The 15,886-nt window shown below is 33.5% G+C and overlaps 1 protein-coding gene across 4 annotated transcripts in view; it reads left to right on the top strand.

Annotated features, from left to right (window-relative positions):
• LOC148627036 (TPR and ankyrin repeat-containing protein 1-like) overlaps positions 1 to 9,008 on the top strand; it is a 73,603-nt gene extending 64,595 nt beyond the window's left edge. For all 4 annotated transcript variants that reach the window (XM_088566064.1, XM_088566074.1, XM_088566044.1 and 1 more), the window contains exons 29-30: positions 1,211 to 4,455; positions 5,367 to 9,008. In XM_088566064.1, the coding sequence (XP_088422190.1) occupies positions 1,211 to 4,455; positions 5,367 to 5,522 (3,401 nt within the window). In that variant the 3' untranslated portion in view covers positions 5,523 to 9,008. The remainder of the gene's footprint in view (positions 1 to 1,210; positions 4,456 to 5,366) is intronic.
• The last annotated feature ends 6,878 nt before the right edge of the window (positions 9,009 to 15,886 follow it).

Genomic DNA, 15,886 nt, shown 5'->3' with positions numbered 1-15,886 from the left:
AAGGCAGTTTTTTTGCAATAAACTCAAGAACTATTACTTTAAGCAAAATTCTGCCCAGGTTATATTATTCAACATAATGAGATGAAATGTTCAAAACAGTTAGTCAACCGATGTAGGAGTAATAGCCCTTGAAGCGTTTTTTGTTTTGTTTTTGTTTTTCACTTAATCTCCTTCTGTAAAACCATTGTACAGAGTTCACTGAAAGTTGGCTTATTTGTTTCTTAGTGTATCCCACACAAAATGACCATTGGAATTTTTAATCAGTGAAAAAACATGGGTGCCGGTACTGAAAAAAGAAGATACTGGTTAGAAGGCAGTTTTTGAAAATAACAAAGAAACCGATGCCTTTAGCAAAATATTTAAGGGCTATTATTGTTCAGAATCATGAGACCAACCAATGCCAAAATTTTCAAAATCATTTGTCTACTGATGTAGGAATGACATATCTGGAAACAATTTTTTTCTCCACATGTATAACTTTGAAAATCTTCTCTATAACCATTTAAGATCATTTAATGAAAATAAGCATATTGGTTCTTTAGTGTTTTGTGCTCGAAATGGCATGTGATTTTTAATCAGTGAATAGATATGTCTGCCTATACTGAAAACGGAACATAGGGGTTGGAAGACAGTTTTCTTTTAAATAATTTCAAAAACTGTTGCCATAAGCAAAACATTCCTCAAGTTTTTCAAATAGGCAAATGGTTAAGCAGATGAGAGATTCAGGCTTTCTTGAGCCTCTAGTTTTAATATAGTTTCAATATTACATCTTTTATGTTTGGGTGTTATCTCCGAAACTATAAGTGATAGAAAGAATCTGAAACTATACTGCCAAGGCAAAAAGTTTCTAAATTTACTTTATTTAGTCTAAGTTTGTAGGAGTTCATGTCTTTTTCTGTCAAAAATGACCAATGTAACTTCTTTTTTTTTTCTTTTTTGTTTTTTTTGTATTTTTTTGTCAAAATGAGTCAGTGCACCAGCTTTTTTGCAGTTAATTGTAGATTTACTGCTGCTTTTGTGTCAATTTTGACCTTTTCCACACATTGACGGAAAGAAATGGTGTACAGGCAAATTTTCTTTACATGAAATTCATGTTAAAGTTTACTTATGTACCATTGATATTCAATTACACACAGAAGAGCATCATTTACTTCTTTTAAGATATTCAAATTAATATGTATTGTTTAAATGTGATTTATGTTTTCTTTAGGCCAAGTTATTGAAGCTGCACAGCTGTATATGGATCTGGGTGAGATAGGACAAGCACTCTTATTGGCCAGAGATGTAGGAAGGAAGGATCTGATTGGCTATTGTTTGGTAATAGAAGCTTGTTTAGAGACTAATATAAGCTCAAGTGGGTGTGCCACAGCTGACAATGTAGAAAGCACAGCTAAAAAGGTACAAGAGGCTTTTGATATTTTTAAGAATCTACAGAATGAGAATTGTTACAAGTTTGTTCATCATCAGACAGGTGCTGGAGAAGCCAGCCTCTTATATGGGCAACTTACTGGTGACACAACATGGATCAACTATTCCTGGGGAGCCTTTAACAAAGTAAAACCAAGTAGAAATGAGGCTGCCCAGTTGGATTGTATGAACTGGATGGTGTACAACTCAGAGATGTCTCAACGAATGAATTTGGTCCAAGTTGTGAAAGGAATGGATAATTTATATGGGGTTTTAGAGGTACTAACATCAAAGAACATTGAATATCAGCAGAGGCTTAATCAGATTTTCAGGTTTTATGGTTTAGAGCCTTCCATTGAGAAGGATCTTGCTTACAATCCAACTCTAAAGCCAAGAATAGTTAACATATTAACCTCTCAGGGCATGACAGTAAATGAGAAACTTGTGGATTGCAAAATTACAGTTGACATGGCAAAGATGAAGATTGCATTGTATCTGCTTAGCAAAGGGAAGGAATGGTACATGAAAATAAGGAATCACATAAAACAACAGCATCAGCAGCTTGGAAAATGTCCATTGTACAGTGTAGGCATCACAAACCAATGCAAAGATCCATGTGATTTTGGCCATCACACAAGAATATTAGAGAAAGCCTTTAATGAACAGATAAGTTTATGTCTTCTTTTTATTGAGTTAGAGTACTATGTCGACTGTGGTGCAAGAAAAATACTGTCTCAAATGTCAACAGAATTAAAGAAGATTCAAGACTCCTTCTATGACCCTCACAATGCTGAGTATGCTTCCTGTCAATTACTACTAAGTGACCTGTTTAACAGATTCTGTAGAAGAGAAGGCATTGTTTTGACAAAGAACAGTGAAGTCTACCAATGCTGGAGAAAGTTAACAAGATATCGTGTTAGATTACAAGTGGAAAGAATGCTCAAGACAGGATATTGTGTTAGATTACAAGTGGAAAGAATGCTCAAGACAAGATATGAAAAGATCAAAGACAAGAACAACAAAATTAGAGAAAGAAGTACAGATTTCTTCATGAATATGGTATTTCTTGCCAGTTTCTTTAGACTTGACATCAATATTGGAAACATTCTCTACTCATTTGAAGAGACTTTGACAAAAGAGTTCCGTGACGGCTTTATTTTGGCCAGAAATTTGGAAGATTTAGGTTTCCTTGTTGAAAGAGATTCCGTCTATGGATTAGTAAGACGCTTTCTGGAAGCATTTAAACACTTATCTGGAACAAACAATGAACCACAGTATGCAGTGAGACAGTTTTCCAAATTCATCCAGCTGATTAGGAGACAAGACTATGAGCCTATGCTTCCTAATATAGACATGATGATGATGTGGATTGAGTTCTACATTGTCGTATCTTTCTGTTTAGACTTGAGGTACGCTGGTAACAAAAATCTCTCTTGCCTCATACCATCATCATACCTATCGGTGGTCAATTTAGTGGAGACCAGTTTTCTTGAAGAGCATGGTATTCCTACTTATGAAGCAATCAACAGAATAACCCACATCCCAGAGGAAGACTTGATTAAAAATAGAACTGAGAGACTTGTTGGTATCATTGCAGGTACAGATGGGAAGGTCAATATATTACGCCTGGCATTCCACCGTTTGTCAGAATCAATGGAAACCTGCCAATCTTGGGGTGGTGTTAACCCAGAACAACCAAGGGAAAAAGTAAATTACACTCCTCAAGCACTATCCTGTATTTCCCTTGCTGAAAGAGTGTTTGTAGCTAGCCTTGTCTTCCTTTGCAACATGAAAAAAACAGTTCACACTAATTCAGAAACACATGTCATGAAGGAGATTTGCAGAATCCAGCTACCAGATCATTGTCCAGAAAGACTTTCTATGGCAGTTAAAGGAGCACAAACTGCCACAGGTATTGGAGATATTGTTGTATGTTTGAAAACATTGTTGACTCAAAGAGATGACAATTTACTACGTTGTTGGTGGCAGCCAAGACAAACAAGAAGGCATGGAATAGTGTTAGAAACCAATATTGATATGGGTCTATTTAATTCAGGATTTTATTTTAACCAGACCTTTGAGGTGCTTCAGAACCCAGATGCTGTGATTACCACTCAACCAAAGGTTGATGATGAAGAGATGTCCATGACTGTTGAAGAAAAAGCAAAGATTGAAGAAGACCAAATGAAATATGAGGAAACACAGAGAAAAAATGAGTCTGCTTTGAAAATAATGAAATTCCTTAGACATATTAGGTTCCTTTCAAACTGTGGGAAATTGAGAGAACTCTGTGAAAGAGAAAAATTAAAGGAAACAAAATCTGGTGTGCTGAATATATTTAGTGATGTAATTGTAAATGAAAATATGTGTGGGATATGTGGCGAGTACTTCAAAACACCAGAAATAAATGAAGAGGACCAGGAAAAAGGTGAGATAACAGAGGAAAGATTAATTCCAACCATGACCCCTACTGCATCAACAGATCAAAATACCTCTGGAAATATTATACAGAAACTCTACTCAAATGTGAAAGGTTTGGTAACTGGGGTGGTGTCTGGACAGTTAGCTACACCCCCATCCCTCCTTCGGCCTCCATCCTTCCAATTCACTTCATCTCCAACATTGCAGCAGCAGACAAACTTACACTCAGAGTTTCCTTCACTATCTGATAGTAATTCAAGTCGACAGATGGGATGGACGCCACTCCAAAAACATGAAAGGTCCCTAAAACATTTGGACAAACAAAAAGACTTCAAGATGTTTCAACATAGATACAATACTGTCTTTAAGAAAGATATAGAGAGTGCTAGAGACTTTATTGAGAAGTATGAACTAAGAACTGCAAGGGCTGGAACCCTCTATCCACATATTTCTTTGGATATTGATCATTTAATAGGAGCTTTTGATAAAGTTGTGAAAGACATTACATCAATTAAACAGAGTCAGAATTGGAAAGAAAACATCCTTCACCAGTCTGTAAAAGAAATGGCAGGGTACCAGTCTCAAATACAAAGTTATGTTGAGGAGCAGTATAATCAACATTCAAAGGTAAGACTAGATCCTGTTTCAAAATTATCTTAACTTGGCATAAATACTTTCCATATATAAATTATTTACTTCCTTAATCAGTCAGTGACTAAATATGCACATACTTTATGTTTGTAATACTTGATAATACTCCCATTTAACAAAGACTTGTATGGACTTGGGTGAGAACCACCCTGTACATCTTAGTTCTTAGTTCAGATGGGTTTCTCTCCACACTCCTAGTAAGGCCCCCAAAAAATTAATAGTCTTGTTTCCTGCTTCCAGTAGGAAAAAAATAGGGTATGTAGGGAGGGAAAAAATTCAGGGGAAACCATCTGGATTTTAACAGTGCTTGAGCCAAAATGACCATAAAATGCGTAGGGTAGGTAGGATATTGGGAAACAGACATATTATTTTTTTGGCCTAAGCACAACTATTAAATGGCGTGATAGATTTTGATAAAAAAAATTATGTGATGGTAGGGCATTATGCCAGCGTGCATGTAGGAAGATAATTTTTGTTTGATGCTTGCAAAGGGAGGTAATCTAGAGATTTAAAAAAACTCTTTTAACAGCTGAAAGAATTTTAATAAAATTTTGATGGAAGGATAAAGCATCATTGTATTCATCATATGAATAAGGATGATTATTTTGGAGGAGACTATTCATGTTATGATAGAGTTATTCTTTTTGTGAACTTCCTATAGTTAACAAATTGATAAATTCTTGAAGGCATTGTTTAATCATTGGAAAAAAAACCTAAAATCAACTATTATTGCCTAAGCAGTGATTTCATGTATCTGTCTGATATTTATATGAAAAAAACATGATTATCAGATAATAATCATACATAAAACCCTTTTGACAGGTTTGTAGTGTGTTATTGACTATACATGTACTAGTAATAAGTTGTAATTTTTATGCATATTCCAGACACCAACCAAAAAGAAGTTTGTCCAACCTCATCAAGATGACGACTACTATGGGGATGAGGCTGACCAGATAGAGGATGTTGTACCTCAACCAAAGACCAGAGAATATGTTAATAGTAAGATGAAACATGGTCGTAAAAGAGGTGGTAGAAGATAATTAAACCAAGATCCACTATTTGTAACTTTTATGATAAGTTACTTGTTCAGTTTTTGCTCATTAAGCAGCTTTTTGATATAAATTTTGTATTATAATTATGTTTTGTTATTTTTTTGACAAGGCTTTACTTGGATTTAAATAATTGTGTACACCAAGTGCCTATATTGGTTCCAGTAGGTTAGGCTGTAAATATGTTAGTTCAGTGTTCTTTTTCATGTTGATTGTTTTTTTTTTCCAACTCTCTCATTTTCTTTTTTTAATTGACCTGAAAACATGTAGGATTCAATTTTTGGCCCAAATGAATTGGGTTGAGGGTTGTTTTGAAGCTTAATGCTTCAATAATGATTAGAATATACCTTAAGGAGGTAGATTTAGGGTAAAGGATACAACTCCTACAAATCACTGGAACGTTTGTGTTCACCTTTTTACATCAATCTCATATAAGCATCAACGTAACATGGACTGATGTCATGCTGATTCAAAGGAAAGCTTGAAAGGCTTAGGTGAAATTGAATATGATACAAACTTATCACTGATTTCAAGAGTGATGTCCCTTACCCTAGGTCTACCTCCTTAATGTTTAACATACACATCATAATATTAACTTTTATTTACTTTGATGGAAAATATTCTTTGGTATATATTTTTGTGGTTTAGATCATTTTTGTTGTATGTAGAAGTACTGATATTGAAGGAATATCTCATCTATCGTCATAAATCATTAGAGCAGTTTTCATGAAATTTTATTTGTGCATAGTTTAAGTTTTCAGCTGAAGTTCCAAACTTCATTGGGACTTTTACTTAGTGGTATAACCAACCTATCAAAATAAACAAAAAAATAGGTTCTTGATGAATAATAAGTCATCTATGGTATTCACTTCATTTACAAATGTGTATCTTATCCACAGTCAAAATTACCACATTTGAGGATGATTTTTTTTTTTTTTTTTTCAATCATATTTACGTAGGTCATTTACAAATCCCTACGACAAAATTGGTAGTTTATATTTTTAATGGAAAGCATATTGTTACAACCAAACAATTTTTACCACAATTTTTTTAATTGTTGAGGTACAAACTGTTCCCAGTACGTTGAAAGAATGCATATTAAGCATAGATAATGACCAGAACTTGAAACTGTTTGATGTTTTGTTCATAGGTAAAGTTCAGTTTCTGCAATGGCAAAAAAAAACAATAAATATATGTATTCAGTTGAGGGAAAACTTTCAATTAGTGGTACACCATTGCAAGTACAGCCTTATAACAATATTTAATATTTACAATAATATTATTACATGTAACCTTTTAATAGTTTGTATATATGCATATATACATGCAAAGTGTCAAGTTTAGCATTTTGTTACATATTCACTTCAAATCTTCTCTAATTAAACATTTTCATTATTTTGAACCATCATTTCGGAGTGAAGAATATTACCCTGTCATTTCATCAGTTGAAGGTTGTTATTATTAAGTGCTATAAGAAATCCATAAGACTTAATCAAACTGACTCCTGTTTGTATGATTTCCCATTAATTTTGTCAGCAAAATCTTTATACTTTGTTGGCAGTCTCACCATGATGGGTTGTATATGTTTTTTTACTTTTGTCTAAGTGCATGTTAAATATCGCTTATATCACTCATCAGATTTTTAGTGTTCAATAAATTTTGGTCTACCAAAACGACAATTTGGAATTCAGTATGGAGCATCAGATTGTACCCTTGTATTCAACTTCGTTCTTTGTCAAACATCAATTTTCTGTTTACCAGATAACAGTTTGATCTTACTTATTTTTACAGACACATTTAGTATACTGGTAGCATTAATGAAAGTCAAGGTCATGCTAATACATTTAATTAGGTTCCTTTCTTAAATTTTAGTATGGTTGCTTTTGTATAGATTAACTTGTAAATTCAACATTCTGTTTTCATTGAATGGATAAGATTCAAATTTTGTTTGTGGCTCTAAGTAGATGGGGCATAGATTGTAAGCGTTTTGGGTGCCGGCTGATATCAACTTCCTGTTTCGAAGTATTTTGCCAGTTTTCGTATAAAAATCATTGCTCCTAATAGATGGTTTCAAATTTGGCGTGTTGCTTTGTAGATGGGCCATACATTTGAGCAATTTTTGGTGCTCCATGATAAACTTCTGGAACAAGTAGGGGTATACCTAGCACAACAACAAGTGCAACTTCATGTTTTTATAGTAATAAATTTGTTGATACTTGTAGGTAAAATAATTTTATTATAATTCAGAGACTAATATGCAAATATAAAAATCTATGCAATTCTATCTAAGTTAAGATTATTCAGTATTAAACCTGCTGGGTTATTTTTGTTTGTTTTTTTTTTTTTCAATATTTTAAATGCTGTATATGTTTATAATTTGGTCATATGAAATGTAATAGAGGTAACAAAAGTCACATGACATGGAAGCTGATGGTATGTAAAGTCCAGAGAAAAAAACAATATTACAGTTTCTGTTTCTGGTTCTTTGTTGGAGGAAGTAGATTGAATTTCTCATAGTAACAGGCCTTCTAACTGTTTTGTATTTTTCAACCAGTTCTTAGCAAAGTTAGTCATGAGCAAGCAGATTATTGGATTTTTATGTCATAGGCATGTGGGTTTTATGACTTGTCATGTCAGTTCACATATTGTGACTCATGGGCAAGTAGATGATCTGATTTATAATGTCAAGTGAGTTTAGGTAACCTGTTCTTGCCAAGTGGATGATCTGATTTATAATGTCAGGTGAGTTTAGGTAACCTGTTCTTGCAAAGTGGATGATCTGATTTATTATGTCAGGTGAGTTTAGGTAACCTGTTCTTGCAAAGTGGATGATCTGATTTATTATATCAGGTGAGTTTAGGTAATCTGTTCTTGCCAAGTGGATGATCTGATTTATAATGTCTGGTGAGTTTAGGTAACCTGTTCTTGCCAAGTGGATGATCTGACTTGTGTCGAGTGTATTTAATTTGACTAGTATGGACTTCACTGCCATAGGCTAGTGAGTTGTATGACCTGTAAGGCCAAATATATTTAATTTGACTGTCATAGGCTAATGTGTTGTATGATTTTTTATGGCAAGTGAGTTAAGTTTAACGTTCATGGGCAAATGGGTTATATTCATTGGTTTAATTAGGCTGTCATGGGCAAGTTGGTTTATGACTTGTTATATCATGTGGGTTTAGTTTGACTGTCATGGGCAAGTTGGTTTATGACTTGTTATATCATGTGGGTTTAGTTTGACTGTCATGGACAAGTTGGTTTTATGACTTGTTATATCATGTGGGTTTAGTTTGACTGTCATGGACAAGTTGGTTTTATGTGTTAATCAATTTGATAAAGATAGTTTTGCAATTTTTCACCATTAATTTCAAAAATAGAAAAATAAAGTCTTTAACATTGTTCTTTGTTACTACACTTTTTCTGTTATAATTTGTTTTGTTTTTGTTAGCTTTAAATAAAGTTTGTTTGAATATGTTATCCAGTGTTCATTTATTTGTTTTATCTCCTACTTCCTCTGAAATATAGTACCCCAGAAATTGCTAGTTTGGTCAAATATTACAGTACCAGATATGATCTAGAAACAAACTAGTGCATTTATTCAAATTCTGCCTTGATCTTATGGAAATCAGAACTCCAATTTTTGCTAATTAAGTCAAGTACAAGACTGAATTTCATGACAGTGGACAAGAGAGTTTGCAAACCTGTGAGTTATTGGTGAAAAGGACTGGAACTGGGAGTACTTGGATGGGATTCATGGAGTTTTTAATATAACATTGTAAAATATTTGCAGTTGTGTGACATTAAGCCACTGTTAGTAACAAACAATACCATACTAGAAAATATCGCAAAATTCAAATTTTCGTTTGTTTCTGACATGGTAACCTATATTCAAGGTTCTCATAATAAAAAAATAACAGGTCTTATTTCTCTTGTATTAGAGAGTTAATTATATATTTTGTATCATTTAAGGAAAGCATTTATCTATGAGTACAACTATCTATAGTTGCAAATTGGAATTCAGCAAAAGTAGTATTCTTATATAATGCCAAAATGACCATTCTGAAAGGTATTTTTTTAGACTCTTTATTACCAAGAATATTTACATCAATTTTACTGCTCTGGGAAACAGTTGCATATGATATTAAAGTGTAGTTAATGCAAAACAAATTTATTTATTATCTCGCCCAAGATTCGAAACAACCTATAAATTTTCTGGGTTGTGGATCTGTTTCGTTCAATTATACAAAAGATAGGGTTTTTACGCAAAAGTCCTACTTTGTATTTATATATAGTAATTAAGTAAACTATATGTAGAGGCGAAATATATACATATATATATCATGCATGCAAACGCTTATACAAGTACATAAAGTAATATGACAAGAACATAAAACAAAATGCAACAAATAAATAATAAAGTCAAAATAGAGTATAACCAAACGGAGCAAACAAACGTAAGAAATGTGAGACAGCAACAGGTTGATATAAGCATTACGGTAACATTTTTGCCCCACACCAATCAATAATGAAAACTCTAAACTGATTGAAGGAGGTATGAGTTCTTGTCTCATTCGAAATCGAATTCCATATTTGAGTTGCCTCATATCTAAAGGATATCTTGCCGTAGGCTATGTTTTTTTTTTTTTTTTTTTTTTTTTTTTGGTTAAGGTACCTCTGCTGTGTTTGCATACCAGATATTATAGTTACTATCTTTAACAGTCACCAAATCTTTCAAAACAATGGACATCGTTTGTTCATACTTTTGAAGGTCTCCAAGGCAGCGTATGTTCTTCAGTGAATTTTAAGAACTTTATAAATATAACGTACTCCTACAACGTAAGAGGTTGGAATTCCGTTCCTCCTTACCCCTAGTCAGAAAATAGCTTGCCAGACAACCTCTAGCACTGCTGGAGTAAAATATAACGGAACACATACTATTGTATTTTCTAAATTTTTGAAGTATTTTGCTCACTACAGAAGTGCAGTCAAATGCTAAAATTTGACACAGTAAAGGAATTATGTACAGTGAGCTTCCCGAGCCTATTTTAATGTTTTCCAATTCTTTTTTAAAATGTAAAATTGCCTTGCAGCCTTCTTACAGATATTTAATGTATGTGAGTTGATATTTAATTTAAAAATTTAAAGTAACATTAAGTAATTAAACCTCTTCATCACAGGTTATATGTATACCATTCAAATAAAATTATGTATTTTTCTCAGGAACCCTTTTGCCAAATGAAATAGCATGGAATTCCTCAGGGTGTGCCTGCATGTTATTATCTGAGAACCATCTAATAAAGGATTAAAGGGTATTGTCATCTGTATAGTTATAAATAGAGCACTTATTTGCAAAGAAAAACAAATCATTTATTAAAATGTTGAAAAGAACAGATCCATATGTGGAACCTTGAGGTACCCCTTTGAAAATATCCATCCCAACCAATACTTACGCATTGTTTCATTTTAGTCAAATAACTTTCAAGAAGATCAACTGAAGGTTCTGAAAGACCATAATACTTCATTTTAAGTAATAGCAGATCGTGAGGGAGGCAATCAAAGGCCTTTGATAAATCCATTGATATTGCAACCAAATATTCGCAGTTGTCGAGAGCTTTTTCCCATCTATAGACCCACGTAAAAGGGTTGATTGACATCCAAAGCCAGATGGAAATGCGGCCAAAAATAGATTGAAAATTTTGTCAAAGTGTTCTACTAAGTGGATTTGAACTGCTTTTTCCATAATTTTATATGACAGGTAGAATACTAATGGGCCTGTAGCTGCCTTTCTCAAGAAAACTATTTTTTCTTATGGATAGGAACAATTTGTGCTTGTTTGAGACAGGCAAGGAATGTTGATGATGATATACATTAATTTACCACTGTAGTAATGGGTTTGGTAACGACGGGTTCAGCAAGATGAAGAAGTTTAGGGGATACCACGTCAATACCGGTTGCCTTTTTCACACTGATTTTTTTTCTAATATTTTTTTACATACATGTGAAAAAGAGAGAGGATTATCGGCTGTATTTGGGTGGTTATCTTTAAAAGCCAAAATACTGGGATAATCATCATTTATCTTCACTTGATTGTTACCTGTAATTTTAGCAACGTCTACAAAATAGTTGTTAAAAATTTCACCGACTTCAGATTGATCAGTCTTAAGTACATTATCTTCTGATACTATTATCTCCCTTCGGTTAATAGCGCCAATGTTCGTCAATATGTGTCTGTTTGTTTGTTTGTTAGGGTTTAACGTCCGAGCAGCAATATTTCAGCTATATTCAGACGATGAACATGAAATTGATGATAAAATGAACATGAAATGGTGATGAAATGAAAAAGGGATGGGACACAAGGACAATGGGGTCGACAAATTTAGATTGCCACTGGAAATAGGGAGAGGTGAGTAGGGTCGGGCAATTTAGCCTCCTCAATATGTGTCTGAGGCTATCAATAAATCAATCTTCATTGAAATCGTGAATTAATTAGAAATGATTTGGATTCCTTTAACGCGTTCTTCTGTGTTAACAGAGGTTTATCACGCACCCAACTTAAACATTACATGGAATGGCAGTATTATTTTGACAGCTTTTATTAGCTGATAGGTAATTAAAGTGACCATTGAGTATACTTTGTGACAGGTGAGATGTGTAAAATATATCAGCGGTTTATGTAGGTGCATTTAAAATTTTATAGTCAAAGGGTAATTTTTTCTCTCTTGACAATAATTAAGGAATAAAAGAGTATCTGGAATAAATGATAAAAATCGTAATTTTGCAAAGTCAGTTTGTCAGATATGCAGTAATATGGTAAGGACGAATGTTATTACTTTATAAAAAAAAGCAATGTGCTTAAAGTACGGAAGCCCATTGAGCTCATTTTCTTAGACAAAAAATATTTTTCGCCTTATAACGCGAAACTTGCGTGTAATAACGCGAAAAAGCGCGAAATATTTTATATATATGATGAAAAGTGAAAAGACGTACAAAAAAACCAATAGAGTTAGACCGAGATTTTATTTTGTTTTCAATCAGTTCCCTCGCTGTTATGATGGTCATGAATGAACTTCTCCATGAAAATGAAAGCATTTTGAATCAATGACAGGCAGGAACCTATTTAAAGGCCGTCATATTTAAGTCGCTAACAATGTTAGTGACTTCTTGCATTCGTAATCTAAGTACTCTATAATCGCATATGATTTGCATAATTATATATTCATACAACACGTAAAGCTGCAGATCTGTGCCGTGCCACAGGTACTTGGGGTCCGGATTTTTTTGTAAAAAAAATTATACTTCCTCTATACCAGTCGATCAAATATACCAGAAAACTTCAGTTGGATAGTGTAAGTGCAATATTTGCTGTTATAACACATGATTTCGTTTTTTTTTCTTTTTTTACAAAAAGTACCTATGGCTTCTTGCCGAGAATTTGAGTGTCTTTGTAGATATAAATCACTAAAACCCCACAAAATCTTTCACAACACAGTTCTAGCCAATCATTTGCACGATACGAGTGGCGCTGACCATAAGCTGTTTATATATATATATATATATATATATATATATATATATATATATATATATATATATATATATATACCCAGTACTGTTAGATCCGGTTTGCACTTGTATACGACCACATTCATTCATTAAATGCATTATCACGTGATCCTATGTATGACCTGAAAACGATAAATACAGCATTTGCCGAACCTTTCACTAAGCAAAATACTTTTTAGACAAAAGGTTTTCAACAAGTGTTAACACATCATAGACATAGATATAGACATTAAACTTTTACTTATAGTCGAACACTTTACAAAAACATAAAGCTCTATAGAGCTTTTTTACCGACAATTATCAACAATAACAATACATTCAATATTAAGACATACAGACATACACAATAAATATATAAAATGAGAAGAATGTTCATATTTGTCATCTGTTAGTAAGCGCAGGGTACTTAAACACCGCCGTGTACAAATGTGGTGGTTAAAAATGAAAATGTCATCGAGATCCGCATAGTTTACATAAAAGCTTTACCCGTGTCGTAGTTTGTATTCCGAAAACGTCATACTAGAAGAATTCGAAGAAACTATTTAATTTGTCATTGATTTTGTTGGCCATGGTACATATATCTTTGTCTAACACAAACACTGTGATTCAGTAATTTTGTAACATTAAATTGAGATTTACCTCAATCGGAACTACTCGGCCATTTCCGCTACACTAAAAAATAACCTCGGATGCAGAAAGGAGAACTTCTTGAAACATTTGCCGGAAATCCGAATTGTAGTCATACGCGAATTAAAGTAGATCTATCCCCAGGTGGTGCTAAAAATTCAGTAATATTGTAACATTAAATTGAGATTAACCTCAATCGGAACTACTCGGCCATTTCCGCTACACTAAAAAATAACCTTGGATGCAGAAAGGATCTGCCGGAAATCCGAATTGTAGTCATACGCGAATTAAAGTGGATCTATCCCCAAGGTGGTGCTAAAAATTCAGTAATATTGTAACATTAAATTGAGATTTACCTCAATCGGAACTACTCAGTCAATTCCGCTACACTAAAAAAATAACCTCGGATGCAGAAAGGAGAACTTCTTGAAACATTTGCCGGAATCCGAATTGTAGTCATACGCGAATTAAAGTAGATCTATCACCCAAGTGGTGCTAAAAATTTTAGTTGAATAGCACTAGAAATGAAGAACAACAACTCTTCCAATAACATTTGCGGGAAGCGAGGCGCTGAAAAAGTATTGTTTAAAAATTCAACCAGTTTAACTATAAGTTTAGAATCGGATCGGTCATATTCCGGATAGATCTCTATCCGCCTAGTGCGTCCGAGGTTTTCCTTTTGTGTAACTAAAAAGACTGAGGTGTTCCGATTGCGATTTACCTTTCGAATCCTATAAGCCAAAAAAAAAATAAGCAGAAATAAAATCTTTATATACAATTCATATACATACGTATGAGTTTCACATCTTGTTTATGTGATTTCATAGTGAAGGTTTTTGGGAGGCATTAAACTGAACTAGAAGTAATAATTGAGAGCATTTGTTTTTTGCTGTTGTACCTCCTCATATATGAAGTTGCAATGGGAATATACTTCATGCTGGTACGTACAATTTATATAGGCTAGAAACCACTAATTCCACTTCCCATAGGGTTCTATGCTAATTTCACAATATTCAATGGCTTCTCTGGACTTTACCTTAACTTTAACCTGCAGAGGACTATATATCAGCATGATTCTACATATGTCAGCTCACAATCCTCAGAATGGCATGTGGGGTTAGCAGACTTGCAGTGCAGTACTGGTCACCGGAAGTGAAGGGTCTATAAATAGCATGGGAAATCCCAGTGTTTTCACAAGATAGGGGTATCTATAGAAATCATTATGGAGATTAGGCTTCACTTCACAAGAAGCAAAATGCACCTATAAATTGTACAGAAATGTTTTTCCTTTCAGAAACTGTTTAATTTTTTTAAATAAGATGAGAACTTTTTTCACAGCACTATGAGGAACAGGGGTAATTTCTGCGTAGGACTATTTTTGCCTACGTTCCAAATGCTCATTGGTTAAATTGGTGGTCTGTAACCTATACTACAGCGGATTTTGACTTTTCTTTGTGCAAATGTTTGGTAAAGTACTTGGTCGAAATGTTATGAAAATCTGAAAAAAAATACTAGCCCACTTTAAATCGGATTTCTGCCATTTTATGGTAGGAACAACTTAAATACTGAATAAGGCAATGACGTCTAGTGTTAGTATAGAATATATGATTTGCACATACTTGTAACGGGTACTGGCTTACAAATATTAGTATAGTTGAAGATATCCCGGTGCGTTCATTGAAATGGAGATTTTATCATTCATAAAGAATTCTCACTGTCCCAAAATTTCATTTATACTGTCGACATTTGTAGTTTTCTGTGGTTGTTTGGGTCAAAATTGACAGACGATACATTTTGAAAATAAAATATTTTGATGATAATTATACTCAACTTTGGCAATTTTTTCCGTACTTTTGATTTTCTCAAGAACAAAAGTTGCTTTTATGATAACAGCCTCACTCCAGCGATAGAAACAAGTTTGTTTTCCCCCGTTTTTTCATATTTATTTTCACAAATAAACAAATGAAAAACAGAGAATGCAACTATTTCAGATCAAGTGTTTATTTTAATGTAACCTAAAAAACATTTCACCATTTCGTTAAGTTTGTGTGGTTACAAGATTTTTTTCGTCCTTAGCTGTTCATGTTTATAGGAAATGAAATAAACGGTTACAAGTTTCTACATATAATGTAACTTGACTTTGCAAATAATAGTATAAAATCTCG

The sequence above is a fragment of the Perna viridis genome, chromosome 1 (assembly GCF_037379345.1).
Source record: "Perna viridis isolate PV_CMFRI_1.1 ecotype Kerala chromosome 1, ASM3737934v1, whole genome shotgun sequence".
NCBI lineage: Eukaryota > Metazoa > Mollusca > Bivalvia > Mytilida > Mytilidae > Perna > Perna viridis.
The sequence above is the reverse complement of the archived record's forward strand: the minus strand, read 5'-3'. Positions and strand labels throughout refer to the sequence as shown.